General features: G+C 34.2%; 4 protein-coding genes across 6 annotated transcripts; 3 read left to right on the top strand and 1 right to left on the bottom strand.

Annotated features, from left to right (window-relative positions):
• Positions 1 to 920: 920 nt before the first annotated feature.
• Positions 921 to 3,376, top strand: LOC101213295 (eukaryotic translation initiation factor 5A). The gene is made up of 5 exons (XM_004145454.3): positions 921 to 1,251; positions 1,995 to 2,117; positions 2,205 to 2,261; positions 2,602 to 2,676; positions 2,959 to 3,376. The coding sequence occupies exons 1-5, from the start codon at positions 1,129 to 1,131 to the stop codon at positions 3,058 to 3,060; spliced, it is 480 nt and encodes a 159-aa protein (XP_004145502.1). The 5' UTR covers positions 921 to 1,128; the 3' UTR covers positions 3,061 to 3,376.
• A 1,568-nt stretch (positions 3,377 to 4,944) lies between these two features.
• LOC101213051 (chorismate mutase 2) lies at positions 4,945 to 8,003 on the top strand. 3 transcript variants are annotated; one of them, XM_031884158.1, is made up of 7 exons: positions 4,945 to 5,089; positions 5,242 to 5,277; positions 5,566 to 5,795; positions 6,940 to 7,026; positions 7,095 to 7,238; positions 7,381 to 7,473; positions 7,659 to 8,003. In XM_031884158.1, exons 3-7 carry the CDS (start codon positions 5,568 to 5,570, stop codon positions 7,887 to 7,889), a joined length of 783 nt encoding a protein of 260 aa, XP_031740018.1. In that variant the 5' UTR covers positions 4,945 to 5,089; positions 5,242 to 5,277; positions 5,566 to 5,567; the 3' UTR covers positions 7,890 to 8,003. The 3 variants fall into 3 exon arrangements, with proteins under 3 accessions (XP_031740018.1, XP_004145501.1, XP_031740019.1); XM_004145453.3 differs by having other exon boundaries at positions 4,948 to 5,277; XM_031884159.1 differs by lacking the exons at positions 4,945 to 5,089; positions 5,242 to 5,277 and adding an exon at positions 5,300 to 5,431.
• Positions 8,004 to 9,612: 1,609 nt separating this feature from the next.
• On the top strand, positions 9,613 to 18,325 carry LOC101212812 (DNA-directed RNA polymerases IV and V subunit 2). The gene is made up of 9 exons (XM_031884392.1): positions 9,613 to 9,764; positions 9,878 to 10,025; positions 10,568 to 11,056; positions 11,178 to 11,396; positions 12,118 to 13,007; positions 13,444 to 13,735; positions 14,175 to 15,116; positions 15,802 to 16,073; positions 17,485 to 18,325. The coding sequence occupies exons 3-9, from the start codon at positions 10,580 to 10,582 to the stop codon at positions 17,984 to 17,986; spliced, it is 3,594 nt and encodes a 1,197-aa protein (XP_031740252.1). The 5' UTR covers positions 9,613 to 9,764; positions 9,878 to 10,025; positions 10,568 to 10,579; the 3' UTR covers positions 17,987 to 18,325.
• A 294-nt stretch (positions 18,326 to 18,619) lies between these two features.
• LOC101212576 (3-hydroxyisobutyryl-CoA hydrolase-like protein 2, mitochondrial) lies at positions 18,620 to 24,587 on the bottom strand. The gene is made up of 14 exons (XM_004145451.3): positions 24,377 to 24,587; positions 24,131 to 24,211; positions 23,945 to 24,013; positions 23,696 to 23,759; positions 22,541 to 22,620; positions 22,215 to 22,298; positions 21,667 to 21,751; positions 20,827 to 20,912; positions 20,619 to 20,740; positions 20,219 to 20,279; positions 19,569 to 19,667; positions 19,348 to 19,449; positions 19,231 to 19,272; positions 18,620 to 19,128 (listed from the first exon to the last, which is right to left on the bottom strand). The coding sequence occupies exons 1-14, from the start codon at positions 24,497 to 24,499 to the stop codon at positions 19,012 to 19,014; spliced, it is 1,215 nt and encodes a 404-aa protein (XP_004145499.1). The 5' UTR covers positions 24,500 to 24,587; the 3' UTR covers positions 18,620 to 19,011.
• Positions 24,588 to 24,701: the final 114 nt, after the last annotated feature.

Below are 24,701 nucleotides of genomic sequence, written 5' to 3'. Positions count from 1 at the left end.
CATAATAAAAGTCTATTTTTTTTACGACATCACATAACTATCACATAGTTTGACAAACTTAGCAATTTGGATGTATAAATTTTATTAATATCTTTAAAATTAGAATATTTGATTTAATAACTTGTGAGTATTATCTTATAAATTTATGTGACACCCAAATGTTGTACGATCCAAAAAAATACTTAAAACCAAGGAATAATTGCAAATTTAGTCATTAGGTGCAAAATAATTAAATATAGAGTAACATTTTAAAAAAATTACAAATATAGCAAAATTTGTCAAATTCTATCAATGATAGAAGACTATTGGTCACTAATCAAAACTATTACCCATAAATCATGTTTGATGTTTGTAAATATTGGTCTATCATTGATAGATCATACAAATCTATCATCGATACATATCAATGATAGATTTGTTTTGATTTTTTTAAAAAATATTGTTATATTTTTAATTATTATTCATAAAAACGTCATCAATTATAATTACTCTAGAACTAATGAAATGTATGTTTTCAAAATAGAAAAAATTGATAAACTATTTACGATATTTAAAAATATTATATTATTATAGGATGGAAACTTGAAAGCACAAAAGAAGAAAAAGAAAAGAATATTGACTTTGTAAGACAATCCAACGGTTAGAAATGTTTAACAAAACGTTGGTTAAAGTATACTTTAGATACTATAAAATTTCCAAATTTGCAAGGAAAATGATAGGTAATGTGACATTTAAAAAATCAAATATAACTAATGATAATAAGAAGAAGAAAAAAAGTGATATGTAATTTCACAGATTAAGAAAATCTAAATAAAAATATGCCAAAAATTATTTTTAAAAAATTCAAACCGTCCAAAGATTAAACAAATGAAGCAACGGTGGAGATCGTTTTGGCACCGAAATGTGGGAAAAAAAAGAATATCAACATAGTTTAGGGGCTCGCATCAGAAACCCTAATTGATACGATACGTGGCCGGTTGAAACGTGATGCTATAAATTGGTCTCGTCCTCTTGACTCGTACTCTCCTCCTTCCTCCCGTTTTCCTTCCGCTTCCACCGAAATCCCACTGTGAACACAGAAGAAGAAGCCCACCGGAGGCTGTAGAAGAACGAAATCAATCTTTAGTCATGTCGGACGAGGAGCATCACTTTGAATCCAAGGCCGACGCCGGAGCCTCCAAGACTTACCCACAACAGGCCGGAGCTATCCGGAAGAACGGCTACATCGTCATCAAGAACCGTCCATGCAAGGTGATTTGTTTGTGTTTATTGCGATGATTTGATTTTTTTTTCTCATCGGTTGTGTTTGTTTTATTGTGTGGTTTGATTTATGTTGTTTAGGGTTGAGTTTTGGATCGAGCGATTTAGATCTTTGATTGATATTCGAGGGTTTTCTTTTTCTGGATTAATGATTCTTATACTGTAAGTTTTTTATTTCTTATGATTTTTGAGTCTTGGATTTGGGGAAATTGATGGATCTGATGTTGAAATTGACATTGACGATTATTCGGATCAATGTTTGTTTGGAGTTTGGGGATTTTGTAATTATGACTTCGAAAGATCTCTTGATGGCTGAGTTTCGTTTGGTCAACGATAAACAGTGTGTTATATTATCCTCTAATCCTTCCTATGAGGATGCTGGTGTTTATAGTTGTTTACAGTGTAGTTTTAGTTTAATATTGATTTTATCTGGAGAAGATGATTTCCATAGTGTCGTGTTTTTTCCTTTTTGGGTATTTCTTTGTCACCAGCCACACGGGGGTGAGTTTATGTTTGTTTGAGACTGTTATTGCTACTTGACATTAATTATTGAAAAAGTATAACGAGGGTCCAAAAGGACAAATTGATTAATACTACTAAATTATAACTTTAGGCATTGAAGTGGATAAGCACTTGATCTTCCTTAATTTGAAAGTGTACTCTCTAGAAGGCATTTCTGCATACCTAATCCCACTAATTTATGTTACTTTTCTTTGGGTTGTATGGTAATGCAGGTGGTTGAGGTTTCAACTTCTAAGACAGGAAAGCACGGCCATGCTAAGTGTCACTTTGTTGGAATTGACATCTTCACTGCCAAGAAGCTTGAAGATATTGTTCCTTCATCCCACAATTGTGATGTAAGGGAGTCTATTATAAAGCCTTCAAACTATTCATCTGTAACGATTTACCATTTTCACTAACGGTCTTTGTTTCATGGTTTGTAGGTGCCCCATGTTAATCGTACTGATTATCAGCTCATTGATATCTCTGAGGATGGATTTGTGAGTACTTTGTTTTTATGGAGTTTGTTTGACTTGTTGGGTCTTGCTGTTTTCAAGAAACTTATTCATAAGGATATAATGTTATATCTGTTTTATTAGATTTCTAGATTTATTTGGAAGTTTTCATGCTTCAGATTGTTTTGGTAATCAATTTTATCTGTGAAACCCTGTTAGATAGATTGTTTGTCCAGAATGTAATTTGGAAATAAAGGAGCAAATATTTGTGTGGAGAGATTGTTATACAATCATAGATGGAGAAGGAAGCAATGAATCATTTATATGTGTTGAAGTGTGTAAAGCCTCGTTCCATTATTTGAATGATGTTTTTCTTTGGGTGCAGGTGAGTCTTTTAACTGACAGTGGTGATACCAAGGATGATTTGAGACTTCCAACTGATGATAATCTGCTCAAACAGGTAAAGGCACACATGTACACTTGAAAAGAACAATCCGTGCACTCGAGATAGTTTTGTATATTTGAAAAAGAGCTTTGATGAAGTTAATCGTGCAAGCATCATTATTTTTTCCTTTTTGTAAGAGGGAACCTCATTCCTTCTGTTTCCATTTCATGCTTAATATTCCATTCTCAAGATATTGTGAAGATATGGTCATATGGGTTTATTCCTCAATATCATGTTCTTGTGATGATGATTTACCAATATAAAAACAAAAGCTGAACATGTCCTTTGTATTCACAGATTAAGGAAGGATTTGCTGAAGGAAAGGACCTTGTCGTGTCGGTGATGTCTGCCATGGGAGAGGAACAAATTTGTGCCCTCAAGGATATTGGCCCGAAGTAGGTCTTGTTGCACACAAAGTTAAAAGTTGTGGTCATCGACTGCTTTTTATTGCCGAATTCCTCTATTGAATCTTTTAAATGATGGTATAATTAATTAGCAGACTCTGTATCTGTTAACGCCTCATTCTTCTCGTCCCTCCATTCCCTTTCTCCCTTCTTTTCTCATCTCATCTCATCTCACCTTCTGGCCCAGGATGTATGGTTTGTTCGTGCATCATTACTGTGCTTTATGTTGTGTTATTTTATGATATTGGGTGTAATGTTATTGGGTTTTTGGATGCTTACTTTGATAATCGAAGTGAATAATTTTTGCGAAATCATCAGTTGTCTCCTGAAATTCGTTCTCTTAGTGCTTTAGAGTTGGAACTGTATTCAATTTTCTTTTGTGTTAGTGGTGGGATTTGGAAATTACATATAACTTTCTACACTTGGTTGTTTTGACTGTTTGAAAACAAAAATCTTCTAATTTTGCATTTTCTCAATTATGAGTTCAATAATTGTTGAATTTTCTTCTTCCGATGCTTGGATTTTAATCTTTCTTAAGCCCAAGTGACAATAGATTACCTTTTTTTGTTTTTGTTTTTCCCTTGGGAGTTTTGGTGATGAGTCACATTCGTCATGATATGTTTTACCAAGTGATTCTAAGGTTTATCACGTTCTAAAAATAGTAGTGGACCAGGAACTACTTCACATGGGTTGTCTTTTTGTTGTGATTGGATTGAAGAAAAATGTTGTTTCTCTAAATAATATATTGTTTGCTATAAATTTCGTCCCATTTTTAAGAGCAAAAAACATTGACTTTTGGGTGTTTTCCAAGCACTTCAATTTTGGATCTAAACGTGAAGTAGTTTAAAATGAACTTTGGAAAATGGTTGATTGTTCTAATTTTTCTTTTATTTGAACATTGATTTTTAGAAAACAGGTGAGTTTGGAAGGAATGTTGAAAACGAAAAAATGAATTGGAAAGATTGCAAGTTTTTCAAAAATTAAAACAAAGTTGGATTCCAAATGTATATAATATAATCGGTTTTTTAGTTTTTGATAAACAAAGATTTAAAGAAAAAAGAAAGAAAAAAACTATAAATTGAAATGGTTACCAAAAATGAAGCTGGTTAGAAGCTTAATTGCTTAGGTGTTACAAAGTTAAAGAAATAAAATCGTTACAAAACTAAATTTTATATTAATTAAATCATTTATAAGTTAAGTAAGTTTTATGAATAATGGATTGGGGAAGAGTTTTGCTATAGTTTGTGAATAGTTTCATAAATTTTGCTATATTTTGTGAGTAGTTTCATAATTTTGATTGAAACGTTCCAAAAAAAATAAAAAATTAAACGACATAGCATTTTCAAACATAATAAAAAAATTATAAATACAACACAATCTATCAAAATTTCTAAATCTATTTAGGTTTTATTTCTAAAAATAATTTCAATTTTCTGCAATTCATAACAACCTCTCTAAAAGATGAATGTCAATGAATATTGTTGGAAAAACCATAGTTACCTAAACAAGAGAGTGAATTTAGGTAAAAGAAAACACTTTATGGTTTTTTAATATAAATTAGAAGATTTTTAACATATATACATATAGAAAATTTTACTTGAACTATATTTGTTAATTTTTAAATAAACTAACATATCTATTATTTATATTATATCGAGGTAAGTAATAAGAAAACTTGTTATCGTTTGTTTATACGTTTCATAAACTTTTCTGATATGTAATTAAAAATATTACATATTTTTAAAAGAATCCTTTCACTTCTGGTTATCCTTATGCTTGGGAGATAAATTTGTACGACATGTCGGGTTGACAAAAAAAGTAAAGGAATCAAAGAACCAATAATTGATAAAGAACTCAACGGTACACATTTAAATTGGAAAATTCCGCGTGGGGCCCTTTCGCTCCCATTACTTCGCCCAATCACGCCGCGCCACATCATCCCACCGCCGGCAACGCCGGCCGGTTCACCCACTCCGTCACCATCCACTTCTCTTCTTCCTCATCAATCCATTTTTTTAACTAAGGTTAAAAGTCATTTCTCCTTTCGCTTTACCAATAATTCACCGTTTCAGAGCTTTTCCCGTGTGCTTTCGGTCCTTCTTCTCCACAGCCACAAGTTTTCGAGCGCTGACATTTATCCTAATTCTCTCGTATTTCGATCTTCTTTGACTTGCAGAGCAAATTAGCTAGGGAGTTGAATTGAATCGAGCAGGTCAGCCGTTTTATTTGTTAATCTATTTCAACCCTTTCATGCCGTCCTTTTCATTCATTGCGACTTGTGAACGCCATTCATTTTGAGGCGTGGACTTTCCTTGTTTACTTGTTGGGTTTTAATGATAATTTGAGATTTCAACCTGCTTTTTTTGGTAGTATTTATAGTATACGTTCGTTTATTTGTATTTATAACTTTGGCTTTTCGTTGTTTCATCATTGAGGCTGACAATTTTGTCTTTGACCATGTTGTTTCTTTGCCTATTTCTTTTGGTATTGCCTGGAGAAGCTATGGCGAATGTTAATTGTAACCCGAATTCGGCTTCTGATACATTGACACTTGATGGGATTAGAGATTCTTTGATAAGACAGGAGGATTCTATTGTTTTTAGTCTCATTGAGAGAGCTAGGTTCCCTCTCAATGGGAAGATGTACCTTCATAATCATGCTTCAATTCCTGGATTTTCTGGTTCTTTGGTTGAGTTCATTGTGAGAGAAACTGAGGACGTTCAAGCTAAGGTAAGTTTATGTTTGTTCGTTTGAGATATATGGTTGCTTTGCCATTGCTTATCATTTTTCTTTGAAGCCCTTCAACATACTTTCTAATATTCCAATGCTTCTTTCAAATGTTTTCTGAAACCATTTCTTCGAAACTTGGTTGTGAGATTGCCCAATTGCGGGTTTCACAATGCTATTTTGATTTGGCTGACTTGCTTGTGTGAGTAGAAGCAAGTGTTGTATAATCACTCTTTGAAGTTTGTTGAAACACAATTGTGAAAGTGGATTGAAATCTTGATCTTCGTAGGTTAAATTAGTGGTATAATTAAATTTATAGCTAGCCATCGGCCTAAGCTTATAGGTAGATTGGTGATTTACATAACATAAGATCAAACAATTTTGTGTTTGAACTCGTGTAGTGTCATTTCGTCTCAAATCTTTAACCCTGTATGTGAGAATATGTTTAGAGTATCCATATGTATAAATTTTTTGCAACCAATAAACTTAAGCTTTTGGATATAAATAGGAGATTAAACAAAGTGGCTAAACCGATTAGTTGAAGGACATGTTCTATATCTCTTTCTTCGATCAATGTTCTGTTCCTGTAATTGTTAGATGCAGGTGAGGCTAGACCATTATTTTGAATAACGAAACCTATTGTATATAAATGGCTGTAACGAATGAAATCTAAATCCCATTTGGCTGATGTCATTTTCTCTATTAGCTGCTTAGAAATTATATAGTTGAAATCCTTGCTACAGGCTCTCATTACCTCCTGCATCCTAATCTTAATGGGAAGAATTTCAAATATTGGTTACATAGGGATATAATACCACAAAACCATCGTAGATCGGCCTAATAGTAAATAAAAAAATGTGTTTGTTGAACGAGTAAGATGGAATGAGGTCAATCCACAGTGATTACCTACATAGGATTAATCCATATATTTGTAGAGTCAAATAGATGATCCCGTGATATTAGTAAAGGTGCTCTTAAGCTGGCTAGACATTCCCTCACATGTGTATATATATAATAATACAAGAGAACAGTTCCAATCTGGGATGTTTTCTTCTTGGTTCATCGTTACTTTTTCAGTTGGATTTGAGATTCTCGTTCAGGTTGAAAGTTTTTTCTTCCGATTAACTGTTTGGATTTTTGTCAACAGGCTGGTAGATATGAGAATCCTGAAGAAAATCCGTTCTTCCCAGAAAATTTGCCTCGTCCTTTGGTGCACCCTCACAAGTATCCAAAGGTGAGAGACTGTCTAATAAGGTTCCATTGTTGCCTTCGAATTTGTAGGATATTAATCCAAGGTTTCAGGTTCTGCATCCTTCAGGCGCTTCAATTAATATGAACAAAGCCATATGGGATTTCTATTTCAAAGAATTCTTACCATTGTTGGTTTCTGATGGCGACGATGGAAATTATGCAGCAACTGCTGCCAGTGATCTTGCTTGTTTGCAGGTAAAGACAATGTGTAAACTTGTCCCTTGTGTTAGGTTCTTTATGCTAATACAACTGTGTTGATTCCTTGTATGAAATGTCTTGTTAGCTATGCTAACTCACATTATTTCTTACACGTATAACAACCCACGATCAATCTCAGGCACTTTCAAGGAGGATTCACTGTGGAAAATACGTAGCTGAGGTGAAATTTAGGGACGCCCCCAATGAATACGAGGGTCCAATTCGTTCTCAGGTATTGTAAATATATTTTGGAAATGCATGATTGTTAGGCTGTCATTTGACTCTTTTCCTTGGTGAAATGATAAAGGACCTTCAGTCCTGCCAAGAGTATGGTCTGTTTGAATAATCATTGACATTTGAGATACAGTATAAGCGGAGGGGTTTGATAAAAACAAGTTAATTTACTGCTTTTTTCAGGAAAGAGACACTTTGATGGAGCTATTAACATTTAAGGCAGTGGAAGAGCAGGTGAAGAAGAGAGTAGAGAAGAAGGCTATGGTGTTTGGGCAAGAAGTAACCCTCAACAACACAAGTGGAGGAGGAAAGCATAAGATTGATCCATCCCTTGCCTCTCTCCTTTACGACAAATGGGTAATGCCACTCACCAAGGAAGTTGAAGTTGAATACCTTTTACGTCGTCTTGAATAAATCTATCTAAGAACTATATGTAATGATCAAAATGAACAAGAATTTTATCGTATGATCATTTATCACTTCTTTTGAAATCTCCACGTCGTCAATCTTTTGAAATGCCTTAGTCAATTTTGATCCCACAACTATATGTAATGCATTACATCTTTAAATGCTTTACTATATGTAATGCATTAAAAGATGTAATGCTGCATCAAATTTTCATCCCACAACTATATGTAATGCATTCCAATACATCTCTAGGGATAATATTAACATAAACCATTTGGGAGCTAATGATAAGTGACCATTTGTGTTGAGGGTTGAATGGAATAATGGAAGAAGGCTTAAAATAAAGCATTTGAGAACATGTGGCACAACAATTATGAAGATAGAGTTAGATTAAACAAAAAATTGTGCCTTTTGTTTATTTACTTTCACCATGCTTGGCTTGGAAGATTGATTTGCTAACCTCGATATCAATAATACATGCTTGTTGTACTTCGAGATTAATAACACATGTTATAGTTTAGTTGAGTTAAGTTTATTACAGCTACAAATAATCTACAGAAACATGGATTTATATTTTTTAATTTGGAAGCTACATTCAAAATAGTAAAGTTCAAACCTATTAGCCACACCTTGTTTGGTAACCAATTGGTTTTTGAAAATTAACCTTATAAACAAAATCCAAATGCTTATGGAAGTTTAACAATTATGTAAAAATAAATAATATTATTTAATAATATATAAATGTAGTTTTAACCGAGCAAACACAGTTTGACTAGTTAAGAAATATGCTCTCAAGTTTTAAGGTTAAAAATCTCATTCTCTAGTCGTTCTACAAAACTAAATATTTTAGTTAAAGTCTCCATAATTAAAAAAAAAAAAGTAAAAAGTTGTCTCGTTTGAGTCCATTAATATTAAATATAAACCAATGAAAAAAATTACGACTAAATAGGCTTAATTTTAAATAGTAAAATAATAAACGTATCCTACTAGTAAGAATAAACATTATTTATGCAATCTAATTACAAATCAATTTCGTTGTAATAATTATTAAAAATCACCTAATTTTTCTTTCCAATGATGAAGAATAGGTATGAATTCGCTTATTCCTCGCTCAAACTAAAATATAAATACATTAATAATACATTAAATCCTTATTCTTCAAGCTTAACTAAACATTATATGCCACAATGATTATAATTCAACAAACACAAAAAAATTAGAAAAAATCAAACTAAGTACTAGAAGATAACTGTTATTACACCTTCAAACTTTCAATGGTAAAATCATGCTCTCGAACATTTACAATTAGAAGTGTTAATACTGAACCCTCAAACTAACAACAATAGTATAAATAAAGCTCTAAATGATAAAAATTAAATTGTACTCAAACAAATACAACTATTACAATTTCTACCATTGCATAATTTAGTAAACCATTTTTTAATGTTATAAGTTATATGGGTAGATTTTGCAATTCGAGAATTGTAAAAAATAACAAATTTAATAAAATACTTACAAGTCATAGCAAAATTTCACATTTAATAACAAATATTTGATAGCCGGTCAATAATAAAAGTAGCTATCAAATTTAATAAAATATTTACGAGTTATAACAAAATTAAAAATTTGATGGTTAGTTAATAATATAAATAGCGAATAGATATAAATTGTAAATAATTTAATTTATTTGGCTATTTATAAAAAAAAAGAGTTTTCTTTTCAATTTGTCATTACAACAAATTGCCTTCAATGCCCCTCGTATTCCTTCGTATTAACCATTGATATATAGCTTGAGTCTCCCAGCTTCATTTCCCTCCCAAGAACACGAAGGATGCGTGCGTCTTTTTCGTTTTCCTTACTCCTTACTGTCATTGTTCAAAGGTTTTTTTTTTTTTTTCTCACCTCTCTTCTCCTCCTCCATGCTTCTTTCACCATTTCTTCTCATCTACCAACGCTAATTCTCTCCATTTTCTTCCAATTTTTTGCTTCCGCAGCACAATCTGATCGTCTCCTCTCCGGAACCGCCGTCTGACTCAACCGAGGATCGACGGCATTGCCTGGACTCTCCATTCTGATCGTTCGTCCGACGGATTAAGCTGGTGGACTCGTCCGCAGGAACTTGCCTAGGGTTTAATCTTCAAGGTATTTGAATCTCTTGCCTGCGTGATCGCATGAAATGTTATTTGCTGCTGTTTTCGTTTAGGTATAGTGGAGTTTTCAGTATGTGTTTCGATCATCTTAGTATGAGGTCTTTCATTTAGGGAGTTCAGTGAGTGTAGCGCATGTGTGAACTAGTACTGGTTACTGGTTTAGCTTTTACTTTGGATTTCGTAGCGTAGATTTGGTTAGAGCATCGTAGTGTGTGAAGACTTGTTTCATTTAGGGAGTTCAGTGAGTGTAGCGTATGTGTGAACTGGTGCCGGTGTTGCTACTGGTTACTGGTTTAGCTTTTACTTCCGATTTTGTTTTGATTCTTATTTCTCAGGGCCGTAAATATGTGTAGATCATAATGTTGATTAACTTTTATCCAAGAGCAACATTGTGAATTCACTGTTCGTTTGATAGACGTTTCTGTTCACTCTGCCTGTTCGATGTAGACATTTCATTAGCTTTCGTGATATTATTTGTTCGAGAAACTTTAGGTATTTGTATCTGCTTCTTAAGTTTGTCTTTACTTGTCGTAGACCTTGAGAATAATGGGGACATCAGGTGCAAAGGACGATATAGAGATGAATAGCGAGGGGGAAGACTTATCACCTGGAATGGATTTGGATACAGATGATGATGATGATTATTATTCTGAGCCAGTCAACATACATGATTTGGGGGAAGCATTTCTGAAGGACTTCTGTAAGAAGTCATCAATGGCATTCTTTAATCAGTACGGCCTTATCAGTCACCAAATCAACTCGTACAATGACTTCATAAAAAATGGTATTCAGAAGGCCTTTGATTTTTTTGGTGACATTTTAGTTCAGCCAGGATATGACCCCTCTAAGAAAGGAGATGGGGAGTGGAGATATGCTACAGTGAAGTTTGGTAAGGTAACCCTCGATAAGCCAAAGTTCTGGGGTGGTGCAGCAAGTGGAAAAGAGTATAACATGCTTCCTAGGCATGCTCGACTTCAGAACATGACTTATTCATCAAGGATGAAAATAAATATCAGTTTAGAGGTGATTGGAATTTCCATGTAATTTTTACTGTGTTCTTGCTTTTTCTTAACCTTTATACCTGATAAAATACTTGTTGATGACTTGTGGGCCCTGAGTTTGTTGGTTACTTGTAATGTAATAGATATATACTCAAAAGTTAGTCAGCAGTGACAAATTTAAAACTGGAAAAGATCAATATGTCGACAAGGAACCTGTAGAAGGTGCCAGCGACAACAGGGATGTCTTTATCGGCAGGCTACCTGTGATGGTGAATTCTGACCTCTGCTGGATGAAGGATGGGCAGAAGCGTGACTGTGAATTTGATCGTGGAGGTTATTTTTTAATCAAAGGTGCAGAAAAAGTGAGTACATTTCCCACGGAAAATTTCCCTCCCTCATTTTCCCCAACATGGTTGTGTTTTTTTTTTTGAAAAGGAAACAAGGTCCCCTTAAAGTTATGTATTATCTGTAAACAAAGTTTCACTATTTTTCTGAATTCTAAAATAATCATTTCAAAACTTTTAGTGGATTGTTTGTTTGAAGAGATTATTATTACTTGACAAGTTGACATCGTGTTTCTTATAATCTGTTTATTATTTATTATTACTTTTGAGGATAAAATATTCACATCACTTCTGGGACTAAAACCTATGACATTTTGAAGTAAGGAGAAATACCTTAACTGTTGAGCTGTTTTTATTTTTGGCATCTGTATGTTACTGTATTGAGTTTTACTTAAGTGTTATTATTTTTTAACGCAACATTACCTTGCATACTTTGAAAATCAGACTATGGTATTTCTCAAAAAGTAGCTCTCCTGGAAAAGGGAGCCATTACTGGCTTAATTATCTGCTCGTTCAGGCTTGTCATCTGCCTCCTGATGGGACATAAAATTTAGTCAAGAAATATTAGTTCTACAAAGTTTTATTTCTATATTTTGTAAAAATGATTAATTATACCATATACTTCTCCATGTTAAATTTTTGTAGATATTTCTTTCTTATTCCGCATGCATATTAGTTCAAGTGGTTAACTTTTGTTCTCTTTTTAACAATTTTAATATCGTTTACATGGTCATTCCAGATATTTATTGCTCAAGAGCAAATTTGTTTGAGAAGGCTCTGGATTTCTAATGTTCAAGGCTGGACTGTGGCATACAGATCAGAAGTTAAGAGAAATAGACTAATTATTAGACTAGTTGAAAATTCCAAGTCTGAAGATCTAAAAAGCAAGGAGAAAGTCCTCAATGTATATTTTTTGTCCACAGAAGTTCCTGTATGGATTTTATTCTTTGCACTTGGTGTTTCATCGGACAAAGAAATAGTAGATTTAATTGACTATGGCAGAGATGATCCAACTGTTCTGAATATTCTTTTTGCCTCTGTTCGTGAAGTTGATAATGATGATAAGTGGAAAGACTTTCGAAGAGGTAAAAGAGCGTTGACTTTTTTGGACAATGAAATTAGAAAGACCAGTTTCCCACCTGCTGATAAAATTGAAGATTGTCTGAACCTGTATCTTTTTGCCAGCTTGAAAGGCTCAAAGCAAAAGTGTCATTTCCTTGGTTATATGGTTAAATGTCTTCTGCAAGCCTATACTGGCCGTAGGAAATGTGATAATAGGGATGATTTTCGCAATAAGAGGTTTGAGCTGGCTGCAGAACTGCTTGAAAGAGAGCTTAAAGTACATATTGCACATGCACGTAGACGCATGGAAAAAGCTTTACAAAGGGACCTCTATGGGGATCGTCAAGTGCATCCAATAGAACACTATTTGGATGCTTCCATAATCACTAATGGTCTATCTCGAGCATTCTCTACTGGAGCATGGGCGCATGCATTTAAGAGGATGGAAAGGATTTCAGGTGTGGTGGCTACTCTTGGTCGTGCTAATCCCTTGCAGACAATGGCGGAATTGAGGAGAACACGTCAACAGGTTGCATACACTGGGAAAGTTGGTGATGCAAGATACCCGTGAGTTATCTTGACTTCGTATAGGTCTTGCCTTTTTGTATTATTGGCTATGATGTTGATATATTAATGTGTGGATTTTCTCTTCTTTGAGCTTTGATTCTAAGGACACTTCTGCCTTGTCTGTACTACTCATCTATAGGTTGTACTAAATGTTAGCAAACAGCTACTTTTGAAAAGTCATGGGGTTCATCTCTCTGCCTTGTAGTTGCAAGTTTATAGATAGTACTTGAAACAACTTTTAAAAACTTCCTGGGGTTCTTTCTTTTACAAAATGTGCAAATGTGAATGAGCTTATGAGATTGTGAATACCTTCCCTTGACAGTTTGTTTAGAAGTTGATCTCGGGTTGGGATCCATGGATAATGAAGAGGAAAGATAAATTGAATTATTATCTTTTCTACTTTCTAAAAGTGTCTAATGTATCTTTTTTTGGACAGGCATCCTTCTCACTGGGGAAGGGTTTGCTTTCTCTCCACTCCAGATGGTGAAAATTGTGGGCTCATTAAAAATTTGTCCGGCACAGGACTTGTAAGCTTAAACACGAAGAAGTCGATAACTCCCACATTGTTTCGCTGTGGAATGGAGAATTTGGTGGACAATACATCTACTTCTTTTTGTGGGAAGTACAGAATTTTTCTCGATGGGGAATGGGTCGGAGTTTGTGAAGATTCCCTTTCATTTGTCACAAACGTGAGACGCAAGCGACGAAGGAATCCGTTTCTGCATCAGGTTATTTCACTAAATAATTCTTTGATTGACCTATATGAGATTTCAAACTATTTTTTTAAGGCACCTTGATGCAGTCCAGTCAATTGTCATTGTTTTCTGAATTATTTCCAAGAAATCATTTTCAACGTGTATGTTGGTCAGTTGGTGACTGGTGTTTGCTAGAATTTGCCTCTTTTATAAGCCAACAAAAATTTCTATTCCACTTATAGTTAATATCTACCATATAACTCGTTGGGCATTTTTTTTGCGTCCAATAGGTATATCTCATATCTGTTGGTAATCGTCACAGGTGGCAGATAATTGCCATCTACTTTCACGGATTTCAATAGATGTTTTTTAATGTAAACTATTTATTTGAAAGCGTTTGCAACATATGCTCTGATCATCTTATGTGATCTATGATATATTCATTTCTTTTGAATCTTTCCATGTACTATAGGTAGAAGTCAAAAGAGATGAACAACTGAAAGAAGTACGTATATTTTCCGATGCTGGAAGGATATTACGTCCTCTCCTAGTTGTAGAGAACTTAAATAGGATTGACAAGTCTAAGGGAGAAAACTACACTTTTCAATCCCTTTTGGACAAGGGAATAATCGAACTTATTGGAACTGAAGAAGAAGAAGACTGTCGTGTAGCTTGGAGTATTAAGCATCTTATGGAAGACGAAGGGACCACAAAATATTCCCATTGTGAACTTGATATGTCATTTTTATTAGGTTTGAGCTGTGGACTTGTCCCTTTTGCAAATCATGATCATGCCAGAAGGGCTCTTTTTCAATCCCAGAAGCACTCTAATCAAGCTATTGGATTTTCACCAACCAATTCTAATTTTCGTGTGGATACTTTATCCCACCAATTACACTATCCACAAAGGCCACTTTTTCGTACAATGACTGCTGATTGCCTTGGAACACCTGGATACCTCTCATCTCACGCCGGTATACTCCCTAAACCCGAGTTCTATAATGGTCAGAATGCTATTGTGGCAGTCAATGTTCACCTGGGTTACAACCAAGAAGATTCATTAGTAATGAACAGAGCCTCTCTTGAGCGCGGCATGTTTCGGTCTGAGCATATCCGGAGTTACAAGGCTGAGGTAGATAATAAAGAATCTTCAGAGAAGAGGAGAAAATCCGATGATGCAATAAATTTTGGAAAGACTCAAAGTAAAATTGGAAGAGTTGACAGCTTAGACGATGACGGCTTCCCATATATAGGTGCAAATTTGCAGAGTGGAGACATTGTCATTGGTAGATGTGCAGAATCTGGAGCCGATCACAGTATTAAACTGAAGCACACTGAGAAGGGCATGGTTCAGAAAGTTGTGCTCTCTTCTAACGACGACGGGAAGAACTATGCTGTTGTATCCCTCAGACAGGTACTTTCCTGAATTACAAATTAATCATTGGTGCCTCCTAGGATATCATATTAGATGTGAAAATTGTTTATACCTTCTGCAACAATCATTTGGTTTTTGGTTTTTAATTTTTAATTTTTGATAACTGTACTTGTCTTCTCACTATTTCTCTTATCCTTGTTTTCATCTTTTCCTAAGTAAATATTTAGATTCTAAGCTAAATATTGAAAAAAAGAACAAGTTTTTAAAAGCTACGTTTTTTAATTTTCAAAACTTGAATTTTGAGAACACTCCTCGAAAAGTATACAAGAAAACAAAGAAACTTGTAATGGTTATTGGAAGAGTGTTTATTAAGGCTCTTTTTAGTAACCGTTTGGCTTTTGTTTCTCATTTGTGGAAGTTAAGCCTATAAACACTCTTTCCATCTCTAAATTTCTTACTTTGTTATCCACTTTTTACCAATGTTTTAAAAATTTAAGCTAAGTTTTGAGAACTAAAAAACGTAGTTTCTAAAAACAAGTTTTGTTTCCAGAATTTAGTAAAGAATTCAACCCCTTCACTTAAAGAAAGATACAAAACCATTGTTAGAACCAAATGATTAGCAAATGTGGCCTAAACAGGCCTTATTGATCTTTGTATATTCTCTCTCTATCTTGATTATCCATTAAAATCGCCTGTTTCTCAAATACATCATCTCTTTTGGCAGGTTCGATCTCCTTGTCTTGGAGACAAGTTCTCAAGTATGCATGGACAAAAGGGAGTTCTGGGGTTTTTGGAGTCTCAAGAGAATTTCCCCTTCACCATCCAGGGGATAGTCCCAGATATTGTTATAAATCCACATGCTTTTCCTTCGCGACAGACTCCTGGTCAACTATTGGAAGCGGCTCTCGGGAAAGGGATCGCTGCTGGGGGTTCTCTGAAATATGCAACACCTTTCTCAACTCCTTCTGTTGATGCCATTACTGACCAGCTTCACAGGTAACTGTTTTATCATTCATTTCTATAGAGCTTTTAAATTGGTAATTTGGTAGTAGTAGATCTCATCTCATGGCTATCTCCAAGTTTAATTGCATGCACTTATCTCAATTTATAAATACGTTTAAATCCTTTCTTCTTCTTCTTAATTTCGCTAACCTAAAAAACCGTTTTCATTTCCATCAACTTATGAATCGTTTCGTAGAAACTCAGCCTTTTGTTTCTGAGTTAATGCTTATTAAAACAAATGTCTGCTTAGAATAACTTCTAGTTTCAACACTTCTGAAAACAATACACACACATATATATTCTTTTTATAGAATGTAGCTATAAAGCTTATAACTTGTGTTTTCTCAAATTTGTTTTCAATAATGCACATATACTAATTTTAAAGGTGTTTTGATTCTTACTGCATTTTTTTATAAATCCATGATCTTTTGGTTAGTACATGTTAGATAATCAATATTTCATGATCTTTTTAATTTTTTAGTTTTTATTCTACAACTGTATGGTTTTTAAAAATTAAGTCTATAAATATCACTTCCAACTATTGGTTTCTATGCTTTGTTGTCTACATTTGGGAATGTATTAAAAAAAAACAAAAAAAATAAAAAAACTTGTTTTTCATTGTTGTCTACATTTGGGAATGTATTAAAAAAAACTAAAAAATAAAAAAACTTGTTTTTGTTTTTTGAATTCATCTAAAAACTCAATTGTTGACCCACGAAATATGAAAATTATAGGTACGAGATCGTGTGAGAAGCAAACATAATTTTTTCAAACTACAAATAAAAAACCCAAGTAGTTAGCAAGTAAGTTATTTGTTTTTTTCATCTTTTTACAAAAAAAATCCAACTTTTTTCAACTACTTTTCATTTACTAATATTTCTTTTGATTACAAAAAAAACCACTTTTGGTTATTCAAAATCACTCCCGCTAAAAATATTTTGAATTATTAATTTTTCGGAAGGCAAACTCAGACCTGAGTGAATCAATAAAGCCCTGTTTGTAAACACCATTTTGTTGTTTAGAAAATTAGTGTACTTCCAATCTCATTTGAAGATTTTATATTTTTGTTACGATGATTTTATATTTCTTAAATACAACCGAATTTAAAAACCAAATGCAAAATTTTTTAAAACTACTTTAAAATTTTTAAATATTAGCTTGGTTTTTTAGAACTATTAGTAAAAAATAGATAATAAAGAAAGAAATTCACGGACGTTAGTTTTGATAAACAAAAAACCAAACAGGACTTTAAATTAGTTGATTCAATTAATAAAGAAGTTTTTTTTTTCAAATATTAAAAATAATCAATTTTATTTAAATGCAGATAGATTATTTTTCTTTAGATAATCAATGCAAAATATCGTAAAAATGAAACTCATATTTGATGTCGAATATTTGTGAGCAGGGCAGGGTTTTCAAGATGGGGAAGCGAGAGAGTGTACAATGGCCGAACTGGTGAAATGATGCGATCTCTTATATTCATGGGTCCAACCTTCTACCAGCGCTTAATCCACATGGCTGAAGATAAGGTTAAATTTCGCAACACCGGCCCTGTCCACCCTCTCACCCGACAACCTGTTGCTGACCGAAAACGTTTTGGAGGGATTAAGTTCGGGGAGATGGAACGTGATTGTCTTATAGCCCATGGTGCCTCTGCCAACTTGCACGAACGGCTGTTCACTCTCAGTGACTCTTCCCAGATGCACGTTTGCCAGAAATGCAAGAATGTTGCTAGTGTGATTCAGCGATCAGTGGCTGGTGGTCGTAAGATGAGGGGTCCATATTGTCGGGTTTGTGAATCATTCGATGATATCGTGAGGGTAAATGTACCCTATGGAGCCAAGTTGTTGTGCCAGGAGCTCTTCAGCATGGGAATTAATCTCAAGTTTGAAACACAACTTTGTTGATTATGATTCTCGTCGGAGGTAATAATTTGGCTTCCTTTCTTTAATCTTTTGACCAACTCCGAAAATGTCTCTTATTGTAATTTTGAAGGGCAAATATTCTCACAACAAACGTAATGTGGTAGTAATCTTTGTTTTTTTGTTTTCTTTTTCTGTTTAATGTTAGAATTTGTGGCCGCTGAACTGAATGGGAGTATAATTAGGCTGTCTTGGACTTGTTGGGGTAAGTTTTAGGATGACTTTTTAAAAGGGTGAAAATGTAATTATTGTCCAAGTATGGCTAGACGGTCTAAGGTAGCAACTCTAAATATTTACTTTTGATTTCATCTCGACCATTTACCATTTAAGGTTGCATCTTCAAAATTTCCATACACAATGTGTGATAATGGAGAGCTGCTCAACTAAAATTGTTTGGACAAATACAAATACAATTTTTTATTAGTAATTGTCAATTAGACGAGAAAAATCTAAATTAAAGTATTTATAAAATATAGTAAAATATCATTGTTAACATACACATAGTTATAAATTTGGCCATTTAAAATAATTTTCCAAAAAACATACTTCCCAAACTAGACATTAGACAAATGGATTTGTAGAGTCTTGGTAGGGATTTAGCATACCTGGACCGTATTATTCACAAAAGCCTTGAATGTCGGTCCACTGAAATTATCCATGCTTCAAAACTAAAAACAATTGTAACATTACAGATTTAATTATTAATGTCGAATCCATGCCTTTCAAAATCAATTTTACACAAAAAAACATAAACGAACTACAGATTACCAAAAATTGGTAAAAAAAAAAAAAATCCATTTGATTTGGGTGATTAAACAAGAAAAAGAAAGACCTAATACACTAGATGAGAGGGGAGAAACAGGCTGCCAAAATGGTTATTAAAGGTGAAATTCCTCATCTAAATGAGAGAATTGAGTGGCTAAAATAATAATAATTTGGTACAGAAGTAGTGGGGAAAAAAAGATTAGATTACCCACGAGACTGAATTTGGATGTCTCTCTTAACAAACCTCAAACGAACGGTTCCCGTAATGCTGTGGGCAGCTCTAGTTCAGGCAATTCACCTGCCCGTGAAAAATAGCTATCCACCATCTCTTTACTCACATCCTCTAGTCTCGGAGGATTCCACTGTGCATGGTTTAGCAACAAAAAAATATCAATTATTTTGCCATTTTAACCCATAAAAATAGGCTATTGGAAGAGTTGTTCTAAAAACTTGAAGTGACAAACCTTGGGAGCGAAGTCTTTATCCACCAGCCGCGATCGAACACCCTATTAATGCATACAAAATGTAAGGTGTTGTATTGCGAATTTGAACTGTCCAAACAAATTTGGAAGTCTAATTACCTCGTGGAAGTCGGGAGATGCGTGCTTTAAAATTCCATTGAGGGATATCCTGTATTCACGAGCAAGACATTGGTCGAGACTTTGAAACCTACCTTCACGGATCTATAATTACAATGGGATAAAATAAGGATCGAGGAGTTAAATGTATTCATCCCGAGTGAGTAACACGAGAGTAAACGAAAAATAAAAATGAAAGATGAAAAAGTAGAAAAGGAACTCACAGATCTTAATGTAACTTTCAGGCTCAATGGCGAAGCTTCTCCAAGTAACTTCAGTGTGGTAGAATACCATTCATCATAAGACTCTGCGGCCTCTTTTTCCTGACGTGTGGATACAAACAATACTTCAGTAAATTACCATCGTGATTTCTAGAATGAAGAAATGTTTCGGTTTGGAACTTGACTTGGTTTATGCGCCTCGCGAGCTTTTTATTCTTAGTAAAGGTCAGCGACTTATACACTTTGGTTAGTCCATGAATTCTACTAAAAATCTTAAAGCCTAAGAAGCACAACATGCATAGAACATGACATGGACACAGTCACCCGTCATCTTTAAAAATCTAGGACACAAGAACATGCTTATTAAAATATTTCTGTTCAAAAATATATATAATTTTAATACCACAAATTAAATTATTATTGTTGTATATATGAGATTTTAGACTACTCAAAAAGTATCTTAGGTATGTCTTTTTCCTTTTTTTTGGTTATATAACAATGTATGTCTAATAGATTTGTTACACTAAAAAGTGTGATATATGTCCAACAAGAGTTGGAGTGTTGGAGTGCCCGACATGGACACACTGGCCAAACTAAAGTAAAGTGCTCTTGCTACTTAGCTTGAAGATTTAGAAATAGAATACAATGCTTACCAAGGCTTCCAAAATTTCCTCGACAGTGTCATGGCAAAAACACTTGTCAATTGCATCGAGCCTGGGGAAAAAGAAAGGTTTGGAAAATGATTAAGAGTCTAGAAGACAAGAACACTTAATCATCAGCATTCAATAATAAACCACAATCACTTGTGTGTGTGATGAAAGGTGAATTCTATCCCACGGTTAATTAATCCCACTGCTAGTTGATGCTTTATGACGAGGTTCAGTATTTAACTCAGCCAAGGGTTCTTGTAGCATCCACTACTTCTAATACGTTGGGTAAGTACAAATTCTCAAAAGTAAAATCAACTTCATGCAATTTTTTTCGTATTAACATCCATAGGAGCTAGGACTTATAATCTACACAAAGAGGAAAGATGTAAGAGAAGAATATTACTTGTAAAGAACACTCCTCCTATCAGGATAAACAAGATCACCATATGCAGCAAGAGTTGATTCTATGACAGAAGGGTCATCAGTTATCATTTTACCAAGGCGTTCATCAATCCCAGCAATTCTCTGCCAGGATCATATATTTATCATTACAGGCTGTGAATGAATGAGAGTAAGAAATCAAAAGAAGGATGAAGGAACGGAAAACAAACTGCAGTGAGCGAATAGTGTGTAGCAAGGCCACAGGCAATCATCTCCACCCCATTGAGTTTATCACCAGTTAGAGCTAAATACTCACCTGCAAGGAAGAAAATTGTGTAAGAAAATAAACTGTTTTTCAAACCAAACAAGCTTCTTGCAATTAAATTTAGGGAATACCATATATGATTCAATTAAGGGATAGCATAGCAAGAAAGAGTCTACTTCAACAGACATCAATATGTGCTAAGGACCAAGATGTCCGTGGTTCAAATCCCCCATCCCATTTGTACTAAAAAATAATAACAATAAATAAAAATAAGGAATAGCAGAGAAGATTATGCAATTAAATACATTGCTTTGGGATGTATTACTTGATCGAGTATACAATTATTGCCATCTGATCCCAACAAAACTTTCACTTAAAAAAATAGATGTACCACAATGATGATGTTCATTTTTCCTTCATATTTTTTTGTCATTCTTATACGCATCAAGGGAAGCCAGCCATGAGAAATCTTCATCAGTGAAACAGATTCGGGGATCTTAAATCTCTAGGATTTATCCAGTTCTTGAAAAATGGATTGGCATTGTGCCCAATATAAGGAATTTACTTCGGAGTCAATCATATATGCTCTATTCTTCCAATTGAACTAATTTGAGGAATCCAACATTGCACCATGTGCTCAACTTTTAAAACAAATTAAATATGAATAATTAATTTACTGTGTAATGATCAGGTCTATATATTTATTTTTTCATTATTATTTTTGTGGGTGTGGGTGTGGGTGTGTGGGTGGGGGGTCACAATTTCAAAAATGGTGCAAGACTTGAATAACAAATATATACACTACCTAAGTAGCCAGGAAGACGAGAAAGGTAGAAGGAAGCTCCGGCGTCAGGATGGAAACCCATTTGAACCTCAGGATGAGAAAAAACCTGAACAGAAGGGTGCGATATCAATGGGTATATTCCTGGCGATTTTTACAAATAGGAGTTGTGAAATCTGTGCAGAAAGGTTATAGGTATCTATCTATCCCATTCATAAGATATCATACACTCAGATAAACACGTTCATGGGATATGCAACTTTTAGATTTAAACAGTACCTTTGCACTTTCCTTTCTTTCATTTCTATGGCTTTAGAAGATCATTCCCTCAAACAATTTTCGATGAATGAGAAGTAGTTCATTTCTTGTTTAGCTATCAAACATTTTAAGACAGTCATCTTAGTTTTATTAAATTTCTCCATTTTCAAATACTTGAATTTATTTATTCAAATATCATGTTATACATATATATAATGAGCAATGTGACAATGTCAAATAAGAGTCATTTAAGTATCCTGATAGAACTGCATCACAAAGAGATGATTGCACTTATTGCACCTGTATTCACTTACAGTTTTATTAGTCACCAATCTGAACAATCCTGGAAGGACAATCCCTGCCCCAGCTCCCATCATGATGCCATCCAACAGCGCCACCTGATAAAACAATAATTACAGGCTACAAAGTTTTATAGGCATTGTAGATTTCGTACTTAAATACATATGCAAACAAAATGAAGACAGGAAAAAAAATCATAAATTGGATACTGAAGAGACTCTCTTTAACCTCAACAGTAAGTCAGTAACTCTAAGACCAGAGAAAAAATCATAAAGCACTGATAAGCTCTCTTTAGTCAATCACAGTACGGAATATTTCAAGAGGCTATGAAGTTACTCACATGTGGCTTCAAGTAAGTTCCTTGAAGATATACAAATTTGTATAATGTCTCAAAAAACTTCTTGCAGTCTTCAATATTCCCTGTGCCCAAAAGCAAAAAGGATCAAATTAGCACCGTACACTAGATGTAAGATGAAGAAAATCTGCTAGGCTGTTAGTGTAGTTTCTTTTTTTTCCTTCCTTTTCAATTTTTTCCTATGTTGTTACAAGCATGAAAACAATAAAAAAAATGAACGTGGATTATTGTCCAAATGTTGGACCAACTATGGGAAAGATTTCCATAGTGAGACACTGTCTATTTCACTAAGTTTAAGAACGTCTAATAAAAAATTTCATCTAACCAAACTGGTCCGTAAGTCACTATTTTCTTTTTCTAAAAAATAAAAAATGTGATAATAATGAATTCTGAGTCCAAAGAAATAAAGGCCATCAGGAAATTTTAATGTTTTAATGTGATTCCATTCCACTTAATTCCTTTAGATTGCTTGAATAAACCTTGGTACTCAAAAGTGTTTGACATGTAATTGTGAGGGGAGAGCATTAAAGACTTATTGTGAAGTTTCTTACCATATCAGGGGATAATTATTGAGTTCAACTTTTCCTTCCCTCCGTCCTTCCAGAATCTTTTCTCTCTAGTCGCTAATATAGTTTCCCCAAAGTAAAAGCCAAAACAATAAGGAGGTTTTCCTCTGCATTCTTTTTCTTGGAATAGGAATTAGATCAACTTAGGTCTCCAACCTCAAACATTGTTGCTAATACTGACAGTTTTCTTTCTTACTTTTGACAAGTTAAAGAAAGCTTTCACGATTTCCCTAATATGATATTGGTCTTAATTTGCAGTCCTCTCTCATCTCCATTTGCATTTTTATCCATTTCAATACATTTGTTTTATATTAAAAAATTTGCTATAATAACAATCATATAATTCCGCGTAGAAACTGATAGTATTTGCCATTCATAATGAGAATGGTAAGGCACGGACAACAACGACATTAACATAAAACAAGCAATGTCAAAGCCAATTTATGCCTTAACAGATTCACAATACTTAATAGCGAAACTGAATCCTACAAAATTACATGATCATATGAATGCCTCAACCAATGCCAATTATTAGTTAGCAAAGTTCCATTTGAAACATCGGAAGACCACTAACCTTCATTTGATAAATTATAAAGCGCGACAACATCTGCACCGGAGCAAAAGGCCCTGCCGCTACCCTTCAAAGAAAATAATATTGTAAGATACGGGAGATAGAACAAGTCCGAGTGATAAAACACTAGCTAAACTTACAACAGCTTCCATATAAACTAAGACGTTTCTGACAGTGGAAATATAAAAACTAAATCGGAGAAAGTGTTCAACATTTGAGCATCAGTGAATTTACGCACAAAACAGTTCACACCTTCATTAAAACGAATCCGATACTAGAATTTTCCTCCCACGACTCATAAAGCCTGTTCAGCCGGGCTACCTACAACAAATACATCTCGTGTTAGAATATGTCCAACGAGTAGGTAATTGTGAACCAAACAATACAGCAAGTTAATCTCAAAACACAGAAAAGAATCAAAGAATCATAGAAAAGAACCATAGAAGTAGTGAGAGCATTGAGAGCTGATGGTCTATTGAGGATAGCTGCTCTTGAATTCGGTTTTCCTTCCACCATAACCTAAGTATCACATAAACACCTCTTCAGAACAAAACCAGTACCTGCTCAGTAAGCTCCTCCGAAGATGAATCAAGTTTAGGAGAGAAAAACAGATAGAACGAGACGCATTTCCGCGTCTGATTACTTGTTAACAAACTAAAAAAAGAACTCCGAACACGAACGAACCTGGTCGGAAAGATCATCGGTTTGAGCATAGTTTGGCAGAGCAGAGAAGCTTCTCTTCAGGTTAGAAAATGAACTTTGAAATGAAGATCTTCTCAATGCTTCCAGTGCTTTCAATCTCTGCATCTCTCACCGTTTTTCTGAAAAATCGGTGTGAATTGTTCTAGATTCCACAATCTTTCTCCTCGTCTGTAAATTCTTTGAAGCTAAGAACAACGCTTTCAAATTTCAAGCGAAGTTCAAAGAAATTTTGCTCCGTATTGCGGCTACGAGACCGTTCTTGATTCGGAAATTTTGGGACTGTCTGGTGTTTAGTTGGAGGGAAAAT

The sequence above is a fragment of the Cucumis sativus genome, chromosome 4, assembly GCF_000004075.3.
Source record: "Cucumis sativus cultivar 9930 chromosome 4, Cucumber_9930_V3, whole genome shotgun sequence".
Taxonomy (NCBI): Eukaryota; Viridiplantae; Streptophyta; class Magnoliopsida; order Cucurbitales; family Cucurbitaceae; genus Cucumis; species Cucumis sativus.
This window is presented reverse-complemented; position numbering and strand designations above follow the sequence as displayed.

Excerpts from the sequence above, each read along its gene's own strand:
- LOC101213295 (XM_004145454.3), top strand. The coding sequence starts at position 1,129 with ATGTCGGACGAGGAGCATCACTTTGAATCCAAGGCCGACGCCGGAGCC. Across the intron at positions 2,118-2,204 it reads CTTCATCCCACAATTGTGAT|GTGCCCCATGTTAATCGTAC; the intron begins GTAAGGGAGTCT and ends CATGGTTTGTAG. Across the intron at positions 2,262-2,601 it reads ATATCTCTGAGGATGGATTT|GTGAGTCTTTTAACTGACAG; the intron begins GTGAGTACTTTG and ends CTTTGGGTGCAG.
- LOC101213051 (XM_031884158.1), top strand. The coding sequence starts at position 5,568 with ATGGCGAATGTTAATTGTAACCCGAATTCGGCTTCTGATACATTGACA. Across the intron at positions 5,796-6,939 it reads CTGAGGACGTTCAAGCTAAG|GCTGGTAGATATGAGAATCC; the intron begins GTAAGTTTATGT and ends TTTTGTCAACAG. Across the intron at positions 7,027-7,094 it reads ACCCTCACAAGTATCCAAAG|GTTCTGCATCCTTCAGGCGC; the intron begins GTGAGAGACTGT and ends CCAAGGTTTCAG.
- LOC101212812 (XM_031884392.1), top strand. The coding sequence starts at position 10,580 with ATGGGGACATCAGGTGCAAAGGACGATATAGAGATGAATAGCGAGGGG. Across the intron at positions 11,397-12,117 it reads TAATCAAAGGTGCAGAAAAA|ATATTTATTGCTCAAGAGCA; the intron begins GTGAGTACATTT and ends TGGTCATTCCAG. Across the intron at positions 13,736-14,174 it reads GGAATCCGTTTCTGCATCAG|GTAGAAGTCAAAAGAGATGA; the intron begins GTTATTTCACTA and ends CATGTACTATAG.
- LOC101212576 (XM_004145451.3), bottom strand. The coding sequence starts at position 24,499 with ATGCAGAGATTGAAAGCACTGGAAGCATTGAGAAGATCTTCATTTCAA. Across the intron at positions 21,752-22,214 it reads GATTGGTGACTAATAAAACT|GTTTTTTCTCATCCTGAGGT; the intron begins GTAAGTGAATAC and ends CCTTCTGTTCAG. Across the intron at positions 20,280-20,618 it reads AGGAGGAGTGTTCTTTACAA|GCTCGATGCAATTGACAAGT; the intron begins GTAATATTCTTC and ends CTTTTTCCCCAG.